This window comes from Balaenoptera acutorostrata, chromosome 6, assembly GCF_949987535.1.
Source record: "Balaenoptera acutorostrata chromosome 6, mBalAcu1.1, whole genome shotgun sequence".
Lineage (NCBI taxonomy): Eukaryota > Metazoa > Chordata > Mammalia > Artiodactyla > Balaenopteridae > Balaenoptera > Balaenoptera acutorostrata.
In genome coordinates, this window is record NC_080069.1 from 125,277,126 (window position 1) to 125,302,536 (window position 25,411).

The following is a 25,411-nucleotide window of genomic DNA, read 5'->3' on the forward strand; positions in this document are numbered from 1 at the left end:
TACTTACTACCCAGCAAGAGGAAGATTTTCTCCCTGCTCAGCAACAGCCCAGCCAATGAGAGACCATCACAGTTCAGCCAATGAAAAGCCACCATACTGCGAACTCCCAGTTTCCTCCAACGGACACTTTGTTTAGAACAGCCCCTCCCAACTCCCCCTTCTCCTCTATAAAAGAGTTTCTGCTCCCTTGTTCTCTGCACTTGCTTGTGGGTCACCTTAGACTGCTTGTCCTGAATTCCAATTCTTTACTGTTCCCGAATAAACCCATGTTGCTGGTAAAATAACTGGTTGTTTTATTATTTTAGATCAACAGCTCATGTGAGCATCTTTACAACAGCTCTACCAAGTCTTTGTCAGATAATTTCAGCACCTGTGTCTTCTCATCCTTGGTACCTGCTGGTGGCCTGTACCTGCTGGTCAAGATCTTCATGGTTCTTCAAGTGCCATAATTCTTCTGGTTTCTAGTATTTTGAATACCACTCCGTGAGACTGGGGTCTTGCCTCCATCCTATGGAGAATGCTGGGGTTTTAGCTCCACCCCCAGTGGTGGGTCTGGGAATGGGCTGGTCCACTGTTGAGGGCGCTGGTTGGGTCAGGTCCACACAGGCCTGGGAGCAGGTCCAGGGGCTCATAAACACCTTTGCAGGTGGTTTTCCTGACCTTTCCAGATCCCTAGCTCCCAGCCCCCTCCAGGGTCTCCCTTCCTGGCCCTTGAGCCATGTCCAATGAATACAGCATGTCTAGTCCACGACTGCCTTCCTGGGGTCCCCAGAAAGACCCTGGCCCTGTCTGGGTGACAGCTGCGTGGGGTGGGACCAGCAGGAGGGTGCCTCCACAGTGGCTTTGATGACCTCCCTCCTAATCCTGGTTTCTGGAGACCCCTCCCGGCAATTCAAGTGCAACTCTCTTCCCCCCACACAGACCTACTAAAGGAGCTGTAGGCACGTGTCCCTTCCGGAAGTAGGGCAAACAGTGGATCTGAGTTTCATCCTAATGGTGATGGAAGGTTCTAGACAAGGCAGATGTGCCCTGAGTCTGTCCTCCCCAGGGTGGGGTCTGTCCCTCTAGGGCACACATCCAGGGCAGGGGGTATCAGGGGGTGGCTGTTTGTTTGGGGTTGAGGGGGTGAGCCTGGCCACGTAGGCTGGGGCATGCACACTGCAAGGCTTGGAGAGAGCAGTACAGGTACACAGGGCAGGCCGGGGCCACCTCTGTCCATGCTGTCACCAGGAGGTGAGGACTGGACATCAGACATTATAAAGGCTTGTGTGTCATCACATCATCAGTTTAAACAGAGTATTCGGGCCTCTTGCAGGCCCAACCATACTTCTCCCTCAACAACAAGCCTTCTGAACAATCTGCTTCTTCCAGGATAGCCGTCCACATGATCTGGCCGTGCCGCAGTTAATGGCATGAACTGTGGGACATGGACATCCATGCAGAAGGCCCCAGTGGGAGGTGCTGGCTCAGTGTTTACCAGTTATATTTTAAGAGCTATCGCCAGACTGTTTTCCAATAAGGCTATAGCAATTCACATGATCTCCTCCCCACACAGTCACCAGCATAGGGTGACTCATACCCTTTAAATTTTTGCCAAGCAAACAGGCACAAGCACCTCTTTCCCTTCACTGGCTTTTCATCGGCCATTTGATTTCCTCCTCTGTGAGTTGTCAGTTCAGCCCTTTACTCACTTTTCTCTGCTGGCTTTTGTCTCTTTCTTGTCAATACATAAAAACTCCTTGTATGCTAAGGACCTTAACCCTTTTCCTCGCACACTAGTTGCCAATACTTCTCCCCCAGCCCTCACTGGCTGCTGCCGCGGCTTCCCAGCTGGCTGGGTGTACGGGGAAGGCCGCAGAGCCCTGAGCTTGCCCCGGCCCCGCCCTCACCCAGCCTGCCTCCGGGTCTGCCACCTCTCCCCTCGGTTTTGTTCTTTTCCCAAAACGCCTTCCTCATTTGTACTGGGTTTCATGTCTTTTCTCCATCACACTGGTTGGTGGTTATGGGGTGTGAGGGAAGGAACCGTGTGAACCAGATGCAAGACTTCGAGCCTCCTGCGGGCGGACCTCGCCAGCCCTTACCCACAGCGGCTGACCCAAAGGACTGCGGGGCAAGCCCACTTGCTTCCGCAGCCCCAGTCCCTCGACTACAGGGTGCCCCGTCAGAGTCTGGGGGAGGGGCAGGGGCACGCGACAAAGCTTCTGGCAGTCCCGGGGTCAGGCCTGCAGGTCACACGGTAATCGTGCCTTCGAAGCACACGGTGAGGGCAGATGGGTCAGGCCGGAGAGCTATCCTCGTGGCCTGAGTGGGCTTTCTTCTGGACATGAATTCTCCTGGCAGCAGCCCCCGACGCCAGGCTGCCAGCCTCCAGGCCCCCAGAACCCCAGGCCTCCCAGCCTTCACCCGTGCCATCCCCTGGCAGCCCCCCGCCCTCCCCAGCCCTTGGTGGCCCTGGATGCACCCATCTGGCACCTGCTGATCTGCCCACAGGCAACTGGGCCAGGAGCCACCAGGGTAGCCAAGCCTGGCTGGACCCAAAGCACCCTGGCCGCTGGAGGGGAGGGTGGCGGCAATGGGCACATCTGGGGGTGACTAAGGCTAGTGATGGCCAGCTGGTCCTGTGGTCACCTCCCGGCCTCCCACTGTGGCCACACTGCTGACACACGCAGAGAATGGCCCGAGGGAAGGAACGGCCCTCCGCTCTGTGCCCGGGGGCGGGGCAGAGGCTACAGGAGCGGGTGCTGCCTCTGCTCTCATCTCCCGACCTCACTTGGCTCCGCTGCAGGACCGCATCCTGCAGCCGCGTCCAGGACCTGCTCTTTTCCCAGACACTTCCTCGGGGCCCCGGGAGCCCCATCCCCAGACCTCTCGCAGAGTGTGCCCTCGGCAGGGCAGGCCTAGCGGCTCCAGCCCCCTCGGCCCAAGCCAGGATGTGCAGGCGGCCACCACGGCAACAACCTCAGACCAGCGGGCCCAGAATCTTCCGGGCCCAGGGAGGTAGTGGACGTGGGGTGCTGAGAGAGGAGACCCACGCGGCGGCCGCAGCAGAGGATCAGATTTAATGGTCACTCTAAGGGAGGTCGTACATTTTTCAGAGCCCGGCACAAGCCCCCGCCCCCCCTTGGCTGGGGGCACAGCCAGGTGTCTCAGACCAGGCTCTGCAAAGGGGGGCCAGCCCCCGAGCCCCAGCTATGCACAAGAGAGCTCACCCACTGGGCCGCGGGCCAGGCTTCGAGCCCACAGCACACCGGCCGCCCAGCTCTCGGGCTCCGGCTGCAGGGTCCAGGCCCCCACGTGGAGTGCAGCAGGATTCTCACCCACCAGGACCCAGCCCCGGCAGGCCCCGCCAAGACCCCAGGCCTCTGCACTAGCAGAGGCCTTCAGAGCTCGGCCGCCAAAAGCTGAGCTCGACAGCAGCAGGGAGCTGGGCGGGCCTGGAGGCCGGGGAGCAGGCAGGGCCTGGCTCGACCCAGCGCCCGCTCTGAGAGCAAGGAAGCTGTGCCCCCCAGCTGCTGCCCAGGCACCCCTGCCGAGCCGGCGCAGCCGAAGTCAGGTAAGCAGGGGTGGCGAGAGCAGTGCAAGCACAGACGATCAGGGACTCGGCCAGGGACGGAGGCAGGCCGGGCAGGCGGGCCGCCCTGGTGCTGGTGATCAGATACGGCGGGGCTGGGGCGCGCTGGGGCAGACAAGGTCCTGAACACACGTTGAGCCGGGTGATCTACGCCATGACTAGTAGCGGAGCACTTAACTAGTTAACTAGTAACGCTGCTTCCCTTTGAGTCGTCTCAGGGGCTGTAGAAAATTGCACTTATTTCTATGAAGCTGCCCAGGCGCCGCCCCAGAGCTGCAGCCTCCGGGCGAGGCCTAGACCCGGTCAACGTCCACCGGCCGCGGTGGCTCCTCCCGGCGTGGGGGCTGTGACCTCTTTGACCCGTGATGCCTTGAGGACCAGACCCCTGGAAGGGAACCTGAGCGACGTCTGAGGGTGCCCTGAAGTGGCCGTGAAGACCAGAACCCACGCGGTACCGGGCAGCACACAGCGGCCCAGCCCCAGTCGCTGGGCCGAGGAAGCGGCCGGGTGGTGACCCGCCCCTCACAGAACGTCCTCGAAGGCCAGCAGCTTCGAGTGCTGGCGGCTTTTCCACAGGCGGTACAGCCGGAAGTCAAAGTAGGTCTCGATCATCTGCTTCCCTGAGGCAGGAGGGGCGAGGCCGGGGCTCAGGCCGCCGCACCCCCGGAACCCACCCCACAACTGGAGACCAGCCCAGCAGACTCACCTTGGGCTGACAGCTCCAGGGGGGACTCGAAGGTGACCCTGTAAGGGGTCATGAGAGTCCTGAGGTTCTGGAACAGCTGAAAAGAGGGGGTGGGCCGTGAGCTCCGGGCAGGGGAAGAGAGAGGGATGAGGAGAATGGGGGGTTGGGGAACAGGACCCCCCCAGCTGGTTAGGCCCAGGCATGGGGGTTTCTCCGGGAGAATGAGAAGAGAAAGGGAATCTGGAGAGAAATGGGGGTTGTATCAACCCTTCACACGTCTGGGATCTGCAGCCTGGTGTGGAGTCTGGGCCCCATACCTTCTCCCCGTTGGGGTTCCCCAGGACATAGCAGCCCATGACGTGGATGACGTTCGGCTCCGGGTTCACTTTGCTCATCAGGCGGCTCAACCGTTTCCAGAAGCTGGCGGGGGAGGGGTGGTCACAGGTGGCCCCCAGTCCGCCCCCCAGGTGTGAGGGGGCATCACAGGAGGCACTGCGGGGACACGGTGGCCCAGCAGACGCCGCCCCCGCCCCGCCCCGCCCCGCCCCCCGCCCCGCCCCCGCCCCGCCCCCGCCCCCGCCCCCCGCTCACTGGATCATGTCCTCTTCCTTCTCCACTTTGGCAAAGGTGGCCACCTTGTTCTTGAGCAAGTACAGGTGTCCTGGGCCGCCCTGTGACAGGCTGCAGTTAGCCGACGGGGCCGCGCACCGGAGGTGTCCAACCACCGCTGCCCCCAACACGTGCAGATGCAAACGTGCATGCCCAGGGAGGCGGCACCCTCCACCCCTGACCCCTGGGCAGGAAGGGCTGAGCCCTACCTGGCAGAAAATCAGCATCTTCCAGATTTTGGCCCCCTTGTGGTAGACGTTCAGCTTCTTCTCTATCTCCTCTGCGGAGGCAGAGGTGTGAGTGCCGCCCCCAGCAGCCCCAAGACCAGAGGGCAGGGGGGCGGAGTACTCACCCAGAATGTCCTCGAAGGTGGCGTGCTCGTGGTCCTGGGACAGACGGAAGCCAGCCCCACGTCAGAGCCCTTCTCAGGCAGCACCCCCCACCCGACACCGCGACGGGGGCTGGGCAGGCACTCACGTAGAGGATGGGAATGATGGAGGGGTCGTCCCTGCGGAGGATGGTGGGGATGTACTCAGCTTTGGGCACTTTAGAGGAGATGAGCTGGGGACAACAGGGGGGCCACTCAGCGCCCTGGCCGCCTCGGAGCCAGTGGGCAGCAGGAGGCCCCCTGAGACCCCCCTCCCCACTGCTGAGCAGCCTGCAACAGCTGTGTGGGGCCTCACCATGACCTTGGGTGGCACGAAGCCCTCAGTGTCACAGGCTACAGCCTCCAGGCCCCTCTCCGTCTCCCAGTCCAGGTCCTCAAAGGCCTCGCCCAGGGTGCAGTGTGAGCTCTGCAGGTCACTACCTGTATGGCAGGATGTACCACCGGGCCTGAGAACCACCTGCGGCGCCTCCTGTCCCGGCTGCAACCCCCCGAGACGGGTGGAGGCCAGAGCCGGCAAGCCATGTCCCGGAGGGTCCTCCAGGTCAGCGAGAAACCCAGGGTGGGTGAGAGAGCCAAGCTGAGGAGCCCAGCAGCCCGGTAAGACTGGCGCCTGCCACCAGCCCGACTGCGAAGGCGGTGGACCCTGGTGCAAGGCCAGTGGGAGCCGAGGGCAAGGGTCAGCTCCAGCCAGGCGTGCCTGGCGCCCGGGCCAAGCAGCAGTCTGGCACTGCTCCTCAGGCTTCGGGCATGAGGGCGGCACCAGGCCAGGGCCGCCAGCGAGCCGCAGCCTTTAGCTACCCCTGCCCAGAAGATCGGAGGTGCCGGAGCGCCCCCCCGCCCCCCCCCGTCAGTCTGGTAAACTGAGGTTCAGCAAAGGCGCAGAAGCCTAGCTGCCCCCCCGGGGTGGGAGCGCAGGACTGGGGGCCTAGGGGAGCCTCTGGGAGAGGCGTGCGGGCCTGCGCCGCCGGGCACCTACTGTCTCGGGAGTCGTGGGAGGTGTCGGCTTTCATGGGGGTGGGGTCGCTCCAGGACCGGCTGAAGCTCCGCTCGCGCCGCTCGGCGAACGCTGCAGCGAAAGCAGAACCCGTTAGGGGCCGGGCCTGCAGCCGCACGAGGTGGACCGGGGCAGGGGCTGGCGGGGGAGGACGTGGGGACCGTGAGGGGGTCCGGGGAGTGGAAGACGCCACTGCGGCGGGAGGGGCGGGAGTGGGGAGTGCGGATGGGCGACAGCGGACAAGGACCGTGCTGGGTGCACACGGGCGGAGCCTGGGTGCAGGGGCGGGGCCCTGTCCTGGGGCGGAGCCTGGGAGTGGGAAGGTGCCCGCGGGGCCACAGCGGGGCCGCGGCGGGGCCTTCGGGGCGCGGAGAGCAGCACGCGAAGCCCCAGCTGGACAAGAACAGCGCGCCCCCGCCCGCCCGCGCCGCCGCTCCCGGGCCTTACTCTGGGCCTTCACCCGCCGGCTGCCGACCATGCGCAGGTGTTTGCGGAAGTTCCTGCGGGCGGAAGCACCGGGGGCTGGTGAGGGCCGCGAGGGGGGCGCCCCATCCCACGAGCTCCCCTCCCCACGGCTTGCTGGCCACCGTCCCAACATCGCCCTTTGCCGTGAGGGGTGCCCTCCCGGCGCCCCCAGCTCTCCCCCAGGCAAATCCCACCCCGTCCCTCTCCTCCTGAGACTCCTCCCGGGCCCCCCCTGTGCTGCCAGTACAAAGGCACGATAAGCAAGCCGCCTCCTGCAGCCCCGCCCCCTCCCAGGACAGCTTCCCCGGCGACCCTGTGCACTCGGCTCTCCCGCCTCCGCTGCCCACGCTTCCCTTCTCTCCTTGTGCCCAGGCACTCTGAACCCCGGGAGCCTCCCTCCCCACGTGGTCAAGGGCTCCTGCTTCCTGCACACGGTGGGCAGGGCAGCACAACTGTCCCCAAGCGTGAGGTGGGTTTGGGTCTGGCAGATGCCCCCTCCCCTGCCGCTGTGTCCCTGGGCCACCTCAGAAGGTGTCCTTCGCCCCAAACTTTGTGCCCTGCCAAAGCCCAACTTCCAAGATGGACAGACAAGCTTCCTGGACACATCTCTGAGGTGGGTGGGGATTAGGGAGGGTAAGCGTGGCTGCTGACCCCACTGCTCTGGGCTTCAAGGGCCAGAAAAAGGCACAGGGGGGCCAGCTGGCTGCAGTTCAGCTGTCAGTGTACCCCCAAAACACAGGCCTAGGGGCTCAGGCCACATGACCTTTCCTGCCTGCCGCGTCCCCAGAGCAGGGCCAGGCCAGTGTTCGCCACCGCCCTTCCCCCATCAGGTCTGCTGGGCTGGGTGGGCCCAGGCTAGACCAGCACAGACAAGAGACGGACCCTGGTGGCGAGTGGCTGGCAGGCCCTACCTCTGGATTACAGACGCGGAATCATTCTCCCGTTTCCGGCGCTTCCTCTCCGCGTAGCCCCTGAACACCCTGGGAAACCACCACGAGTCAGCACTGCCCTTGGCCGCAGGCAAGAGGGACAGAGACGTGGGGACAGAGGCTCGAGCACAGGGCCCAGTGGGGCATCCAGGGCGCTGGGCCAGGCAGAAGGTCCCGGCCGGCCTCGCCCTGTCCTCGGCCCAGTTCCCGCAGGCCCTGCTGTAGCCTTGGCGCTCGCTGGGACCCAGCACGCCCTCATGGTCAAGGCCCAGGTCCCTGGCCTGCCCCAACCTACTTGGGGGTGGGAGAGTCCCCCAGGGACAACCGCCATGCTCTCAGGCTCAAGGTCCACACGGTACTTACGAGATGCTAGAGTCGAGGCGGGAAGGGGCAGCATGAGAGAGAAGACACAGTGAGCAGAGACCCTCAGACCCCCAACCGCCCTTCAGTTCGTTCCTTTCTTGTCATTGACCTGGAGGGTCCCTCACAGGCACCCCAGGCACCAGCAGGGTGCCGGCTATGCCGCAGGCCAGCCCTGGAAAGGGCAGCAGACGCGGAAGTCACCGTGGCCCAGGCCGCCAGATGCTGTGACCTTGTCAGGCCGCACAGAGGCCTGACTGTGCCCTGCTGGCCCTGGGTCCAGCAGCGAAGGTAGCGGCCCCCATCCAGCCCGAGGGCGGTGGTGCGCTCCCCAGGGTAGCATATGCAGGAGGCAGCTTCTTCGGTATCGGGGACACTGCAGCAGAGTCCCTCCCTGGAAGGAAGCCCTGACAGAACACCCAGCTGTGCAAAGGTCAAGAGCACGCCCCCCAGGGGACTAAGTTGTGATCACTTGCAGCGCACACAAAACACAAGTAGGCTGCTGTTTGGGGCGTGCGTGAAGGCGGAGCTGGGTGACGCGGGGCAGCGAACCATCTCTGCTGGTGACTGCGTCAGCTGCAGCCCCCAGCCAAGTCCCCGCAGGACAGGATGGACGGACTGGGGGACTGTGAGGGGGGCGGGGCAGTGGGGAAGGGATGGGGCGGGGGCGGGGCAGTGGGCGCTAACAGCAGCCAGGCCTGCCTTCCTTCAGACTGCACGCTCGGGCAGAGCTGGCGGAACATGGCACACGGGGCTGCTCAGAAGACAGGAGAGGGTGCGGCAGCAATTCCTGAGCACCAGGAAGAGGGCGCCCGGCCTGGGCCCAGCCCACATCAGACGTGACTCACGCTTGCATAGTTGTGGTTGCTGTCTGGAAACTGAAGAGGTTTTCCTTGGGGAACCAGGTACGGATGGGGATGTCATCTGGAAGAGACCGAAGGCGCAGTGACTAGGCCGGCTCAGGGGTCCTGAGGTCTTTACCCCCACCTGTCGGGGAAGGGGATGCTTCCGCCACAGACGGTGGAGGAGAAGCACCAGGGCTCCCCAGCCCCATCCCCGGTCGGGAGGCCGGCGCGGGGCCAGCAGGCTCGGGTGTCGCTCAGCTGTTCAAGGCACGACAGCTCAGCGGCTTGGTGACGCTTGTCTTTGCTTAGCTCTCCCTCTGCTACCCACAGTTGACGAGTGTTCTTTTGAGAGCACAGCCTGCCGCCAGGGTGCCCAGGAAAAGGATTGACTTTGGCTCCGTTTAAGCAGGAGGGGAAGGGCAGGGACAATGGCTGCGGCCTCTCCTTCGGGTCTCCAGGGCCTTCTCTGCGGCCCACTCTGGCGCCCACTTGGTTGGACCTCCCCTCCCCCAGACCCTTCTCGGAGGGCGAGGTGGAGGCCCTCACCGGGCGTGGAGACCGCCCCTTCCCAGGCCCCTATAGCCACTAGACAGAGTGGGTGAAGGTCACTCTACCCTCTTCCCTGACCCCTGTCCCAGCCCCTGGCCTGGGTGCATCAGAGGAGCATGAGGTCGTGGAGGTGAACTGCCCACACCCCAGGCCTGTGCCCTGAGGCCCCGCTGGGTTGCTGATTTGGAGGCCCAAGAGGTGCCCCGAGAGGACGTGCCAGGTCCACTAGGTAGAATTCTGCTCTCAGGAGACGACAACCTCAGAGCCAGGAAGCGTGGGGCCACTTGAATGTCCCAGGGAGGCCTCTCACCGACAGCAGGCCTCCGGGGCTCCGCAGCCACCGGCACAGCTCGACCATCCTGGGGAGGGCCCCACTAGCTGGCTGCGCCCCAGGCAATCACGTGCTTCCCTCGGTGGGTGGGCCCCAGGGCAGGGACTGTTCCCCAGGACCCCCTGGAGGCAGCCCGATCTTTCCGTTCAGCCAGGTTTTCTGCCTGCTCAACCCTTAAGACCCTCCCAGGCCCCCTCCTCGGGGAAGCACTCCTGCGATGATTCGGTGCTGGCAAGGCTAAAGCCAACCGTGAGGCCTGAGATGGGGCACGGGACGTGGCGGCAGGTCGCCACCTGCAGGCCGTGACCTGGGCACCCTGCTCTGCCCAAGCCTCACGGTGCCTGCTGTGGGCCGACCCCAGCACCAGCATCCTGCCTGAAGCTGCCCAGGCCCCCAACGAGCCCCCTCACCAGACACGCGGTCAACGCTGTACATCCTCTCCAGCTTCTTGCGGCGGCTGGCGGCCTCAGGCAGGGGCGGTTGGTCCAGCCCAAAGGCCTGAGGGGAAGGACTGGGGGCGAGCTGGGCACATCCGGGACATTCCTTGGAGCCCTGGCGGCTGCCCGCCCAGCTGTGGCAGGGTCTGCTGACGTCCTCACGACTGCCGCCCGGGCTGGCGCGCAGGGGCTGGCTATGGTGGCGGGGGTGCCGCTCCCGCTGCTGCCGCCCCTTCACCACAGCCAGCTCGATGGCCTCGGCCTCGGGGCCGGGCAGCAGGGCCGGCTCCCCAGAGATGGTATACACACGGGGCTGGGGGCCCTCGCCGGCCGGCTTCCCACTGACGGCCTCCTCCGGGAGGCTGCCCTCATAGCGGCCGTTGGAGATGAGGGAGAGGCGGCGTTTGTTCTGGGGGGCAGGCTGCATCTCGGGGGACCCGTCGTGGCCAGAGTAGGCGTCAGCCAGCAGGTGGTCTGGGGGAGAGGGACCAGGTGAGCTTGCAGCCCTGCCCTCCCAGTCTCCGGGTGTTCTGAAGGCAGGGAATGAATACCCAGCGGGTACCTAGCCCACTGACCGAACCCTGGGCCCTGATGACTTCAGAAAAGGTATTTCTGAGCTGCGCACTCCCCCTAGAGGTTCACGTCTCACGCCTATCGGGGCCCCAAGCCCCTCTTACGTGCGTGTGGGCGACAGGCTGTGCTACCTGTGGGTGATGGGGGGGGGCAGAAACAAGCAGGCCACCTCCCAGCCTGCCACCACGCCCGTGTGCCCAGTGCCAACTTCTCCCCTCCCCCCCACCAGCTGGCCCCCAGAGACAGTGGTGCCAGTCCTGGGGGTGCCAGGAGGCCTGTTGCCATGCCAACGGCCCAAGCTGGGTGGGTGCCATGGTGATGAGTGAATAGGAGCTCCTCCTGGGGCTCTGGGCCAGGCGGGGCAGGGGGCGTGAGGAAGCCAGCCCAGCAGGGCACTAGCTGCCTGCTCACACCCCACAGTGCGCAGGGGCTGGGCCTGACCTGGACAGGAGACAGCATCCCCTCGCCTAGGATGGGGGGCTGTGGGAGGACCCCGTCCCGGCACTGCCTCACGTGCCCTTACCTGCACCGTTTCTGTTCTCGGGGTGACTCTGGGACAGGTACTCGCCAAACGCTCGGGCTGCTCTGAGGGGTGGACAGCGGGGTGCGTCGTCAGTGCACACCACCCACCCTGGCGTCCCCACCCCACCCAGGCCCTCGGCACCAGCAAGGGAGGGCTCAGGGATCACCCCCAGCAAGCACTCCCATCCCACCTCAGAACGCCCAGGGCTGGCAGGTCGCAGTTCGGGGACCCTTGGGTGCCGGTGCACCTTGGCCGGACCTGCAGGCGGGACCCAGGTCTGCTTGCTATCCAGCCCCTGCCACCCAGTGTGTGTGAGGGTCGTGAGGTCGTGCAGCTCGCCCACCGCAGCCTCAGGGAAGGGAGCCGCACGGAGGTGGGGGCGGGGCGCCGGCTGCGAGCACGCTGCGGGGACGGGGGCGGGGGCGGGGGCGGCGCTGGCCCCGGCAGTCGGCCCGCCGCACTCACCGCACTTTGGCCGCCACCGAGGACATGGCCTCGCTCCGCAGCGCCCTCCTCCGGGAGGCGACGGCGCCCATGGTCGAGGCGGCGGCGCATCCCCAGGCCTCAGAGCGCGCCCCGCGCCCGTCGCCTCCGTCGGGGGAGCCGCGCCGCGCCGAAGATCGGGCTCGGGTTCGGGCTCCGATTCGGGACCCGCATGGCCGCGCCGATCCTTCCGCGCGCCCCGCCGCACCGAACAGCACTGCCAGGCCGGGGGGTGGCGCTCCGCCCACCGCGACGTCAGGGCCGGGGCGGGGCTCGGCGGGGCCGCCCCCGTTACGTCAGGCCTGGGGTCGGACCGTCCACAGCCACGGCAGGGCGAGGAAGGCTCCGCCCACCGTAACGTCAGAACCGGGCGGGGCCCAGAAGGGACTAGGCTGAAGCCCCGCCCACCACGCCGGCAGTAGGTGGGGGGGCGGGGGGCCCGGGGGCCCGGCGTCCCGGGGTCCGGGTTGGGCGGCAGGGGGCGGGACCAACCGTCTCTCCGCCCTCTCAGCGCTGCCTCTGGAGCTGGGAAACTGAGGCCTGCGGTCCCCTGACCACAGGGTCCTGGGCCCTCCGGTCAAGGGTCTCCCTGCTCTCGCAGACCCACGTGCCCTGCTCCGAGACCTGCAGGGATCGTGGACTCCGAAGTCATAGAGCTGACAGGTCTCCTTTTTTGTACAAAAGGACCCCCCTGGCGCTATTTAATGATCTGAGAAGTACGGTGTGGGCATCATCTTAGGGAAGACTCCCGTGTGTACAGAATGGAAACAGTGCCTGAGAGCTCGGGAGGGCCTCATCCTTGGTTTGGGGGGATCCCAGCTGCACCCCAGACCTTGGGTGTCCTGCCTGCCTGGCTTGGGGTTCTGGGGTCCCCACATGGTGACCACGCCCCCCTGCAGCCTCAGGACTGTGCGGCTGCCCATCTTGGTGCTGCCCCCTGCCCCGGGGACCTTGGCACAGGGACCACACGTCCCACACAATCAGATCTACCTTTATTGACAGGCTAAGCAGAAACATCAGGGGCTCTGACATCTCAGAGGCCTCAGGGGGCCCACAGGGGCCGACACAGCCCCCCAGGACTGCTGTGTGTGCAGGGGACGCCAGGACCCAGTGCCCCACCAGGAGCGGCCAGTGCAGAGAGGCCCCAGCCACTCCAACACCGGCCGGCAGGGCCCTGGGCCCCAGCAGGGTCTCCCTGGCAGGCTGGGGAAGAGCTGCGCGAGCCGCGCGAGCCGGTTCTCTGAAACGCACCCACGGGAGGCGCTGGCTTCAGGACGCATCAGAGCAGAGACCTCTGCCCGTCTTGGTCAGAGAGCCAGGGGGGGTGAGGAGTCCTGGGATGGTTCGGGGGAAGCCAGGCGGGAGGGCCGATGTCGAAGCGAGGGCTCGTCCTCCTGGAAGCAAACCGCACACGGTCAAGGTCCAGGTGGGGGCAAGCCAGGAGGGCAGCAGGGAGGGAGCAGCTGGCCTGCTCGGGAGCCCTCAGAGCTGGCAGCTCAGCTGAGGCACACAGGGTGCCCGGGCAGCTCACCGAGTCGGAGCCCAGGCCGGCTGGGGCACTCCGGAAGTCCTTGGGGCCGCCCAGCAGCACCTCCTCGTGTTCAGTCTGGTCGTCAGACTCACCTGGGCAGAGAGCAGGGCCATGCAGGTATCCTCTTGAGAGCAGGGGCAGGGGCCGGCATGGGTCCCCATATGCAGCCTACCGGGTCCAGGGGCTGCTAGAGGGAGCCTGGTGGCCAGGGCGGCTTATTGAGAGTGTCGAGGGTCAGGAGAGGGCATTGCCACTACCATCCTCAGCTGTGTGGGCATATGGCCCGGGGTCCAACGCACCGTCCGCGGCAGCCACCTTGGCAGGCTTGATACGTGATACGATCTCAGCAAGGTCCGTGAAGGAGGCGTTGGGGCAGGTGAGCACTTGGGGGGCAGAGGCGAAGGAGACATCTGGCCAAGCCCCTGACCGCAGCCGGCCCCACCCTCTCTATGACCCTCTGTGGTCCTAGCCCTGGACTGCGGGTGGGGCACGGATGACAGGCAGAGTCCTGAGCAGCCCCCCACCCACAGCGACATCCTCTCCCACGGGAGCACTTCAAGGGTGGAGAGTCAAAGGGGGGCAGAGGCCAAGAGACAGCCCCCCAGGGCCGCTGCCCTTGCCCTTGTCTTCTGGCCCCTGGGGCGGGGCAGGGGAACCTGCAGGCCTGAGCAGTTGAGAGGGTGTGCCAACGTGCTGCTGGCTGCAGGGAGCCCTGGCTCTTTTTTGGATTGGGCAGCAGAGGACGGGTCACAGGAGTGGGAGAGGAAGGAGGGGCGCCAGCTCAGGCACTCACGTTGCACGCCTTCACCTTGCTCGTCCCCTGCCGATCCTGCAGCATCTTCTCCAGCACGCCACTGCGACCCCAGATGTCAAACACTGTCCGGCCGTGCTGGTACCCCACCTCCTGCACACACACTGGGAACCCCGTGACCGGGGCGCGAGAGCAGGGTGGCCTGGGACGGGCAGCCGGCTTGGACACTCACACAGATCTCGTGGAACTTGCTGAAGTCCAGGGTGCCGTAGCCGTCGATGGTGGGGGGGGGCGGCGCAGGTACTTGCAGTAGTTGCTGCTCTTCACCGTCTCCAGCTGCCGGACGCAGCACACGTAGGCCAGGCGCGTCTGGATCTCCACCATGTTCAACACCTGCTGTGTCACAGCCCCTGAGCGTGGCTCTCCTGTCCCCGCGTGGCCCCTGGACTCCATCTGGGCACAGCCACTGAGTCTCCTGCCCTGGCCCTTCCTTCCCCTCCCCTCCCCCCCAAGGGGAGGCTATTTCTGCTAGGCCTGGGGGGAGGCTGGGCACCCAGCCAGGGGTCCTGGGGTTGGGGGGGGCCTTTAGGCCTGGCTCCTTTCCCAGAGCTGGTCCCAGGCGGGCAGGGATGGTGAGTGAGTGACCACCACCCTCCTGGACCCACAGCCTGGAAGGTGCACCCCCGCTCCCTGCCCATCTCAGGGTTTCAGGGACACAGGCGCCAGGATGTGGGGAGGAGCAGCTGGGGTAGGCAGGGCTGGGCCTTCGTGGCCGAGGGGTTCCAGCGCTTCCACAGCAGCTACCACCCGGAGAGCACAGCCCCGTAGTGGGTGAGGTCTGTCTCATCCCGGCCACCCGCGTCGATGGCCATCACCACCTTTGCCCCCATTGACCTGGCCACATCCGCTGGGGAGGAGGTGGCCTGGTCACCAATGGGGACAGGCATGCAGAGCCCCAGGTGGGAGCATGGCTGGGGTGATGGGTCAGAGCTGGGGGAAGCTGGGGTGGAGCCAGGGCTGGGGGCAGAGCCTGCCCGAGAGGCGCTGAGAGTGGGGGGATGGGGGTGAGGGTCTCCTCTCAACCCTCACACCTGGGCCTGCGGAGGGGGTCGGCCGAGCGCACCGAGCTGTCCAACAGGTCACAGGTGTGCCCCAGGAGGGGCCTTGCCCACAGCAGACCCGACACGTGCAGGCTGTTGGTTCTGACTGTGGGCACAGACGGGCCCTAACTGCGGCCGGCCCCTCTACCTGGCCTGGTTCTGAGCGCTGCGGAGCCGACAGATAGAGCCATCTGCTGGGAGCACGCGGTGCTGAGCGTGCGCATGTCTGCGCTACCCCCGGCGCGCGGGAGCGGTGGGGCTGAGGCAGGGCCGGGCGGCCCCTCCCCGCCCGCCACGGTACCTGGGAGGTCGCTGATGCAGCCCCGTCCATCGGCAGGCGTCCATCTTTGGGGTCGCAGAGCGGGGGCATGTAGCCCGACGGGGACATGCTGGCATGCACGTACCTCCACAGGGAGCCTGGGAGGGAGTCCAGAGGGATCGGGGGAGAGGAAAGGAGCCTTTCGCTGCCCAAGGTGAGCTCCTGCCCTGGACCCTCGGCTCAGAGCCTCGCCAATGTGGGTCCTGAGCCCTGCACATCCGGTCTCCGGCGGAGAGCACCAGGCCCGGGCAGATGACACCCTTCCTGGACATCCTCCTCCTCGGACGGAGCCCACGGGGGCCGGGCTGGCTCTGGGCCTCCCCACATCTCCCCTTGCCGTGACCTTCTGCCAGCCCTGCCACCCCACTCACTTCTAAGCAGACACATTTCAAGGGGCTCCCAAAACACTCTGGCCTGGAGAAGGGCCTCAGCCGCCCACCCACAGATGGGCTCTCTCCTCGGCATGCTGCTCCAACCCACACGCAGCTGTGACCCACGTGGGCCCTCACTCTGCCCCGTCCCATCTCTCCCTCTCCCTGTGCACCCTTCAGCCTTCAGGCCCAGAGCAGGGTCATCTCTGTTCACATCTCCCCGAGCCTCTTGCCTCCTCTGGGGGATCCTGGGGCTTCCCTGGGCCTGGCCGGGAACTGGCCCCTTAACGCCCCTCCCCTGAAGCTACTCTGCCCCCGCTGGGGAGCCCGCACCCCGGGAGGAGGTGCTCACCGTCTGTGTGGACCCGCATGGCAGAGGCTGTGACGTCGGTGGTGACGGTGAAGTGGGGGATCCACAGGTCCTGTGAGGGGAACGGGACTCAGAGGGACCACCCCCGGCTGCCAGCCCTCGACCCTGTGGGCCCAGGGCGTCCAGACCCAGGCAGGCTGAGGCCGTGGGCCCTGCCAGGGGCGGCACCTCGATCTGCCTGTCCTTGAAGACGCTGCAGATGCTGCTGTTGAAGCCGGCCCCCGAGAACACGGAGGTGATGGGGTAGGTCAGGTCCAGCATGGTCTTTACCATCGACGTCACATCCTGGGGGGTGGCACACGGGGGCACGTGTGAGGCCCCTGCAGAGGAGAAGGGGCTCACCCCCCGCCGCCCCCCCAGGCACCGGCAGCAGGCGACCCCGAGGGACCACCAGGAGCCTGCGTCAGGAGAAGGGAGCAGGGACCTGGGCACACACATGCACCTTCTGTGAACAGAATCCTGTGGGGAGCAAACACTGTGGCCTGAATGGCAGGGCCTGGAGGTCCCAGGGGAACGCCCGCTGACCCCTGGCAGGCCCGGCCAGCTGGGCCCTCACCGCCCGCTCAGCGGGGACGGCTCAAGGCTCACTGGGACAAGGCCCGTCCAGGACCAGGGCCAGCTGAGTGTCCACCACTGCCCCTCCGGGCTGGCCCGGGCTTGGCCTTCACACTCCACCGTGGCAGACGCTCCATCCCTCTGATCCTGGGAAGCAGCAGCCCTACCAAGGGCCCTCACTGCCAAAGCCCCGTGATCTCTGGCAGGACCGAGGCCCATCCTTCCTCAGCGAGGATGGGGGCCAGTGAGACCTGTGAGCACAGGACACAGGACCAAGAATGCCTGACTCCTCAGGGCTCAGGGATGGAGAGAAAGGGCCCTCCTTGCCTCTGTGTGGACAGACGCTGGGACGGGCTATAAGGGGGCGGGGGGGTGGGGGGGGGCCCCCAGCGGGGGGTGAGTCACACGCCCCCCCCGGCTGCTCACACTGAGATTCGTGGACGAGCAGGAGGAACACACGTGCCCCTGGAGGACAGGGAGCCCGGACGGCCTGGGACATCCCCGGTGTCCTCCGCGGTCAGCAAGGCCCTCACTCCCGAGGAGGCCCTTGCCCAGCACCACAGCCACCCCACCGTGCCCCCTCCACGTGCCAACAGGTGGGACGGCAGAGCAGCCCGGGGGGTCCGTCCCACACGCGCCACAGAGTGGCTGCCCAGGGGTCCCCCTTGGCCCAGCGCAGACTCAGGGCGGCAGGACATGACGCCCAAAGCTCCCTGGCTGTTCCCGCACCCGCACCGGACCAGCAGGGCTGAGGGAGGAAGAGGTCTGCCCGACCTGCACGCGGACCCTTGCTGAGGCTGGAGCACCGTCCCCCGCGACCACTGCCCTCGGAGGCTGTCCTTAGTGACCGGAGCCGAGCAGCCCGCAGCCCCCAGGGAAACTGGGCGCCTTGGGGATGTGTGGATTGGGCAGATGGCCTGCTCTGAGAGCTTCTGCTCAGAGGAGGCCCATCTTTTCTTTTAAAAATGAGAATGCCAACACTTCTGAGCCCACTCTTGGTTTCAGCCAGGGCTCCATTCTGCTCCACAGAAAACCAGCAGAGCCCTGAGAAGGGCAGACTGCAGCCCGCCCCCCCCCTTGCCCACAGCCCCCTGCCCCGGGTGGGTCCCCAGATCCTGGATTGTCCCCTGGCGTCCATTCACTGCAGGGCCAACTGTACCAACAATGTATATTTCTTACTTTCTGTGTCCCTGATGCTCTGGCATTTGGGGTCCCGCACACCCGGGGAGAGAGACAGACCCGGGCTCACCCAGCCCTTCCAGAGCCCACACCCGACCACCTCTGTCTAACCCACACCCCAAGCCTGAATCACCCAGGGCCAGGTGCCAGGCAACTATGCCCAGAAACCCACCGGAATTATTCAAACGGGCAGATCTTAAGCTGTGTGCCCTGCCCTGCCTTGCCCTTCCCACAGAAACCCCAATAAGGGCCCCGACCTAGGCCTTGCCCCCTGCCTGCCTACCGGCACTGGTGCCCATGGCCTGTGGGGTGGGCGTGGAAATAAGGGGAACTGTGGGTGCCCTAACCTCTCCTCAGCCACCTTTACAACTTAAGACCAGGCACGAACCGGAGCCCATCCCACAACACTGACACCCTTGCTTCTGTGTGCCCTCCCTCCCCCAACAAGCCACGCTCTGAGGCCAGAGCCCTGCAGAGCCATGTCCGTTCTCGATGCCCTCCTGCCGTCCCCGGCCCCGCAGGGCCCCTCACCTCAGCCCACTGCTTGGCCCGGATCCGTGTCCGGCCGTAGTTCTGCTTCTCAGAGTACAGGGCGCCCATGAAGGCCCCGATGGACGTCCCTCTGACCGTGTCCACAGGGGTGCCGCACTCCGTCAGGGCCCGGGTGATGCCGACCCGGGCACAGCCTCTACGCCAGCAGGAGGATGGAGCAGGAAGTCAGCGCCGCCGGGCCGCCAGGACCCCAGGGACGGCCGTCCCGTTCCACCCCACCCCTCAGTGCCCGAGCCCTGCACATGCCACGGAGAGAGGGGCAAAGATGCCAACTCAGAGAGGGAGTGGGACGCTCCCGAGAGGCAGCCAGCACTCGGCCTCCTCCACCCGCTGGCGTCTGGGAGGCTGTGAAGCTGAAACAACAGGCTTTGAACAGACTTGGGCGGGTGGGGAGGCAGGTGGAGGCCCCCAGCGCAGCCCCCAGGGCCGGACGAGCCACCACCGGAAAGCAGCGCCAGCTGAGACCACTCTGGCCACTGTTCGTGTGTGACGTCCACCACACAACCAGAAACAGCATGTGTGAGGAGAAGAGAGCGTGTGACTGTGGCCAGGAGGAGGGACAGACAGTGGAAGTGGACAGAAGCAACACCCAAGTTCTAGAACTGATGACTGACATTGAGCCTCAGGTTCAAGGAGCATTCTAAATGCTGAGCATAAATCAAAAAAAAAAAAAAAATCCTACATTGTTGAAAACCCAAGATGAATAAAACTTTAGACCAGGCTGAGAACAAAAAGGCATGTTGCCTCCAAAGGGTCAGCACACACAGAGCTGACCTCCCCTGCCCCGTGCTGGCTGCAGAGGTCACGGACTTACCATCTGGCCCTTCACAGACAATGTCTGCTGGCCCGTAAGTTAGGAAAGAAAGAACAGTTTAAATCAAAGAGAGTAAAATTAAGGAAATAATAAAGAGCAGAAATTAATGAACCAGAAGACAAACACATTATAGAAAGGGTCCTCAAAGGTAAAAGCTGGTGCTTTGAAAGGACTAATTCAGGTAAGGCTGGTAAGACTGATCCACAAAAGTAAAAAGCAGGGGATAGAGAGAGGTGGACAGGGTCGGGGAGTGGAGGGGGAGGGAGAAAGAGACAGAGACAGAGAGACAGAGATGGAGAGAGAGAAAGAGGGAAGAGGAGGGAGACAGAAGGTCTTAATAACCAATATCAGGACTGAGAAAAGGAACATCTGTGCAGATGCTCCAATTAAAAAGGTAAGAAGCTAGTGTGAGCTTCATGCCTTAAGTAGGAAAAATCAGATAAAACGGACACATCCCTAGACCAACATAACTTACCAGACCTGACACTAGAAGTAGAAAACCTGAAGAGTCCAATAACAATCAAAACAACTGAATCTTTAATTTTCAAATCCTCACAAAATTTCATGTCCGGATGGTTTTACTAGTGAACTGTACTAAACATGTAAGGAAAAACAACACAAACCACCTGAAACCTTCCAGAGAACAGGGAAAGCAGCAGCACCTTCCAATTCAGTTTTGAAGGCAGCAAACAAACCTGCCTACATTTCAAGAAAGGACAAGCATGGCCCACCTTGCTCAGACCCAAGGGGTCAGGTGACACAAACAGGGCCACATGCCACAGGCCAATGAGTCCATCCCAAGGAGGTGATGTTTGATGTTACTTTAAAATCACTCAATGTGATTCACCATATTAACAGAATAAAGGAGCAGAATCACACAATCCTGACAGACCCATAACAACAACCACCCGTGATAAAAACTCGGCAGACTAAGAATAGAAGGAAACTTCCTCAGTCTGATAAAGGGCATCTACAAAACCCAACAGCTGAGATGGCAGAGATGGCACTTAACGCTTAAAGGGAATGCTTTCCCCAACACTCACCACCTCTGCTCAGCTCTGTGCTGGAAGCTCTAACCAGTGCAACGGGCAAGAAAAAGAAACAAAGGCATTTATGTATTTTGGAAAGAAAGAGGAAATACTACTGTCCTTCTTCTCAGAAGAATAAAGTGCAAAAAAACTACAAAAAAAGGTACTGGAAGAAGTGAATTTCGCAAGGTTGTAAGTCATGACATCAATTTACAAATATCATTTGTATTTCTACATACTGGCAACAAACAATTTAAAATGAAATTTAAAACATACCATTTAGGGCTTCCCTGGTGGCGCAGAGGTTAAGAATCCGCCTGCCAATGCAGGGGACACGGGTTCGAGCCCTGGTCCGGGAAGATCCCACATGCTGCGGAGCAACTAAGCCTGTGCACCACAACTACTGAGCCTGCGCTCTAGAGCCCACGAGCCACAACTACTGAGCCCGCAGTCCACAACTACTGAGCCTGCACTCTAGAGCCCACGAGCCACAACTACTGAGCCCACAGTCCACAACTACTGAGCCTGCACTCTAGAGCCCGCGAGCCACAACTACTGAGCCCACAATCCACAACTACTGAGCCCGCATGCCACAGCTACTGAAGCCCACGCACCTAGAGCCCGTGCTCCACAACAAGAGAAGGCACTGCAATGAGAAGCCCGCGCACCGCAACAAAGAATAGCCCCCACTCGCTGCAACTAGAGAAAGCCCGCGTGCAGCAACAAAGATCCAACGCAGCCAAAAATTAAATTAATTAATTAATTTAAAAAAAGAAAGTTAAAAAAAAGACTTGTATTCAGACTATATAAATAACTCCTCTAACTAAACAGCAGAGGGCAAGCCACCTGTGAGAGAGGCGCGTGGAACTTGATGACCAAGAGGCACCTGGAGCCTGAGTCAGGGATGCAGATCAGACCCTCAGTGAGGCGCGGCCTCCCACCAGGGGCGTGGCCTCCCACCAGGGGCGTGGCCTCCCACCAGGGGCGTGGCCACAACTTACACCCCGGACCGTACCAAGGGTGACAGAGATGTGGGCAGCCTGAACTCTCAAAACCGCCAGTGGGGGTGTAAAACTGTTCAGCTACCCCGTGGACAGGTCATTCCACTCCTAGGTATTAGCCCGAGAGAAGAGCACATGTGTCCACGGGAAAGGTCTGTACAAGGACGCCTGTAGCCGTTCTGTGCTCAGTAACCAAACCCAGAAAACAACGCAAATGCCTGTCGACAGGAGGAGGACAGCACAGCCCGGGGCCCACGGCGTCCCACGCGGCGACGCCACAGGCGCGGTCGGGGCACACAGACAACCTCGGAGACGTGGAGTCCACGGGACCAAGCCGACACAGGCCGGCACGGCACGGAACGGAAAACTAAGCAAGCAAGCATTATTATTCTCAGAGAAATTCAAACTGCACTACTAGGACACACAGAAAAAAACTGAAAAAAGCACTCAAACATTAGAAACATCTTAGCAAAAAAAGATCAATCAGAAGATACATTTGAGAAAAATCACCCAGAAAATAGAACAAAAAGACAAAGATGGAAAACTTGGGAGAGAAAAGAAAAGGTAGGAGCATGAGAGGATGAGGGGTCATCTGGATCGTGACCCAGAAGAGAGAGCAGGAAGCAGGGGGTGTGGGCCTAACCCAACACTCCCAGGGTTGAAGTTGATGAATTTCTGAATCTGAAAGGGCCCACGGGGAGTCTGCCCGGCCTAATGGGGGAAAAGAACGACACCCAGCACGTCATCAAGTACTTCCAGAAACACAAGAGTGAAGAGAGTCTCCTACAAGATCCAGAAGGAACAGGCTTCGTGAATAATACGACACTGAACTTCAGAACAGCAATACCGGAAGCTAAAAAGATGCTGGAACCATACCTTAAAATTCTCAGGGGAGATTATTTCCATCCAGAATTCCATGACCAAACTGTCATGCAAGTGTGAGAGCACAATGAGGATACTTTCTGCTAAGCATGGTGTTGAAACTTTTCCCTCCCATGCATCTTCTCTTAAGGAAATCTCTAGAGTATGAACTCCACCAAAATCAGGAATGTATCAAGAAAGAGGAAGGCCTGGTATCCAGAAGTGGAGTTGGACACAGGAGAGAGACAAAGGCAGTTCCCAGGATCACGGTGAAGGGAAACTCCAAGGCAACATCCCAGCAGCATGACCGGGGAGCAACCAGCAGAGCTGAGAGGCCGCTCCAGCGTGAGTTCAGCAGAGACGACTTGGTGGCCTGAGCACACTGAGGGGGGCTGCATCTCCAGCAGCATCTGGGGTGGAGCACTGAGCAAACGGCAACTGCCGCAGTTATTACTCGGAGGAGGGAGACGCAGCCGTATGTACAGTAGGATAAGGCTTAGCTCCAAAGAAGACCCACCTTGCTGTAAGGCAAACAGTGAGCCCCGGCTGACTAGGGAGGGGGCCAGACCGGGGTCCTGTGCTGAGGAGGAGGACAGACGGAGGATACATGACAGAGGCGGACAAACAGACTTTGACCCTGTGCATATGTGGGGGCGGTGAGGAACGTAATCATCTAAAACTGAAAAAAATGAAGAAACAGATAAACAACAGGGTCCTACTACATAGCACAGGGCACTATATGCAATACCCTGTAATGATCCATAATGGGAAAGAACATCAAAAACAACATATGTATACTATATACATATATATATACATACACACACACACATATATATAAAACTGAATCACTTTCCCGTGCACCTAAAACCAATACAACATTGTAAATCAACTATGCTTCAATAAAAAAAAAAAGAAACGTCAATGAGGAAACAGCTGAAGAAAAGTTGGAAGTGACTGTCTATGCGATATTGTCTGTGGGATATCTCTGGATTTGTTGGTGGGGCAGGCTGGGCAGAGGACTGCTGTGTGTTACACAAATACTGTATGGCCTTACAGAATGGCCACATGGCTTTTAAACTAAGTATTACTTCAACTAAATTTTCAATAAAAATGCTGCTGCAAACCAGGTAGGTCCAAGTCTGGGCCAGCTGCTCCAGGGGACCTCACTGCAGAAAGTAGCCTGAGTCCCCCATCCTGGCAACTTTGGGTAAATCACCTGATTTTCTAGGCCCACTGGCTCGGCTTTCAGGTAAAAACATGGCACTACATGATGCCCCCAAATCACCCGAAATAAACGAGCAGAGTACTCATTACGTCACCACCCAGGCCAGGCCGCACTCAGGGCGCCAGGGTCAACACGTGCAGGGCGCTCCACCCCGGCCCGCTGCCGACAGACCGTGGGATCCCTCCCCTGCAGCCCAGCCCTCGGAGAGAGGCCACAACGTGCGCTGTGAAGGAAGAGGAGGCCAGTGAAGAGGCTGGGGGTGAGGAGGCGGGGTCTCCAGGAAGGCCAGGCCCTCCCGTGTCCACCCCGCTTTCCCGGCTGTAAGGGTCTCAGGCCAGAACTTCGAGCCTCAGCGTCTGCAGTGGTGGGGAAGCGAGGAGCGTGCCTCCAGCTAGACAAGCAGCTCTGAGGCTCGTCTGCTTCACTTCCCTGACCCTCTCCAGCTACAATTAGCCGAGGAGCAGCGGGGCCGGGCACGAGCACAGCCCCGGCTCTGCGGGGTGCACGCGCACAGTGACTGCAGCTCACTCTGGAAGGGACATCCTCGGGCCAAGCGCGTGGTGAGCCAGGCTCCTCCGTCAGGCCCTGGGGAGAGGTGGCCAGCACGGTAAGCAGGGCTGGCACTCAGCCCTGGCACTCGGGGAGCCTCGCTGCAGTGCCGGGGAAGCGGCACAAGCCCGCCAGCCCAGCGACTGGCCTGGCGTCCTCCGAGGCCAGGGGTGTGAGGGGCTCCACCCCACAGGGCACCCCTGGCCCTGGGACCTGGCCCTCAGAGGGGCGGGGGTCCAGCACGGATGCTGCAGGAGGTGCTGCCTTGCCCCTCCTCGCGCCGACCGGTTCACCCGGGGGCCTTGGCCTGTCACACCCTCACCACACACCTGCCCCTCCGTTTCTGCCCCACATGTATTTTTCTCTTTAACCAAGGTCAGAAGGGCAGCAAGCGTCAGGACAACTTGGGGTACGAGTGGCTTGGGTTAAAAGTCCTTAAAGGAACCCACCAGCCCAAGAAACTAAAGGCTGCTTCACGAGGGTCGTGAGCAGAGCAGATCATTGTTCCATAAGGTGTGCATTAAAATGGAAAGAAACTCACCCGCAGCCCAACGGAAAGACTGGCAAAGGATCAGAACAGAGTTTTCAGAAGAGGAGACAATCAGAACGAGAAATACATTCTCTTCCACTGTCTTCGTGGAAGGAGGGGACACCTGCCGTGGGAAACACTGCCGGGCACGTGCTCCAGCCCAGCCTGGGGAGGATGGGCGCACGCGCACACGTACCCACGCGTGGCCCGTGGGAAGGGGCGGGACTCACCTCGCTCCCCCTCCCCCGAGTACCAAGGCGATGGCGTTGCCGGTCAGCACCTGCGCCAGGCGGGAGAAGTCCGAGTGCCGGTCCGGGGGCCTCTGGCAGACCCGCTCGTACAGCTCCACCTGCGAGAGAGGCCGGCAGACGCGGAGGGCTGGGCCGAGTTCCCACACCCGACGTGACCTGGCTGTTCTCCCTGACTCCTGACCCAGAGCTCCTCCTGGACGTGGCCGGTGGGTCTGATCCCGACCCTGTCATCACCTCGGCGCCCGGGCTCACCTGGGAGGGCTCTTGCGTTGGGGCGGGCGGTGTGGGCAGCTGGGCCACATACCAACGGGCCCAGCCGAAGCCCACCAGCCCCGAGGTGGAGACAGACGCCGCTGGCAGGGTGCCTCCCCCAAGCTGCGGGGCTGGGCGGGCCGCGGTGAGCCGGCGGCCCCTGCGCTCCCACCATGGCCCGCGCCCAGCCGCCAGGGCTGAGGACCCCTGAGGAGGAGGTGCCTCAGGATTTGTGTGCTTTTCTGTCCAAAGGAGGAAGCAGTGCCAACCTGAGGCCACCGAGCTCTCTGAGGCCTCAGCTGAATGTGAGAGCCTCAGGCCCATCGCTCTGGGGTTCTGGCCCCCCGTAGGGGCTCCCCCATCGGGGGGGCATGTCACCCTGTGGCCACGGGAATCCGAAGACCAAGCTCAAGCAGATGTGAGTGCAC

The 25,411-nt window shown here is 62.5% G+C and overlaps 2 protein-coding genes across 7 annotated transcripts in view; both read right to left on the minus strand.

Annotated features, from left to right (window-relative positions):
* Positions 1 to 335: 335 nt before the first annotated feature.
* On the minus strand, positions 336 to 11,990 carry NSMF (NMDA receptor synaptonuclear signaling and neuronal migration factor). 6 transcript variants are annotated; one of them, XM_057549093.1, is made up of 16 exons: positions 11,725 to 11,990; positions 11,450 to 11,517; positions 11,260 to 11,321; positions 10,137 to 10,637; positions 8,850 to 8,925; positions 7,624 to 7,692; positions 6,695 to 6,747; positions 6,226 to 6,319; positions 5,549 to 5,669; positions 5,343 to 5,426; positions 5,218 to 5,251; positions 5,075 to 5,145; positions 4,848 to 4,927; positions 4,574 to 4,676; positions 4,278 to 4,353; positions 336 to 508 (listed from the first exon to the last, which is right to left on the minus strand). In XM_057549093.1, exons 1-16 carry the CDS (start codon positions 11,812 to 11,814, stop codon positions 462 to 464), a joined length of 1,629 nt encoding a protein of 542 aa, XP_057405076.1. In that variant the 5' UTR covers positions 11,815 to 11,990; the 3' UTR covers positions 336 to 461. The 6 variants fall into 6 exon arrangements, with proteins under 6 accessions (XP_057405076.1, XP_057405077.1, XP_057405075.1 ...); XM_057549094.1 differs by lacking the exon at positions 336 to 508 and adding an exon at positions 3,041 to 3,792; XM_057549092.1 differs by lacking the exon at positions 336 to 508 and adding an exon at positions 3,041 to 4,191 and having other exon boundaries at positions 11,725 to 11,989.
* Positions 11,991 to 12,717: 727 nt separating this feature from the next.
* The window catches only part of PNPLA7 (patatin like phospholipase domain containing 7), a 54,128-nt gene continuing 41,434 nt past the window's right edge, over positions 12,718 to 25,411 (minus strand). The window contains 12 exon segments of the mRNA XM_057548751.1: positions 12,718 to 13,136; positions 13,274 to 13,365; positions 13,573 to 13,656; positions 14,063 to 14,177; positions 14,257 to 14,310; positions 14,313 to 14,420; positions 14,789 to 14,947; positions 15,444 to 15,541; positions 16,167 to 16,236; positions 16,353 to 16,469; positions 18,450 to 18,606; positions 24,711 to 24,829. Of these exon segments, the coding sequence (XP_057404734.1) occupies positions 13,050 to 13,136; positions 13,274 to 13,365; positions 13,573 to 13,656; positions 14,063 to 14,177; positions 14,257 to 14,310; positions 14,313 to 14,420; positions 14,789 to 14,947; positions 15,444 to 15,541; positions 16,167 to 16,236; positions 16,353 to 16,469; positions 18,450 to 18,606; positions 24,711 to 24,829 (1,260 nt within the window). The 3' untranslated portion in view covers positions 12,718 to 13,049.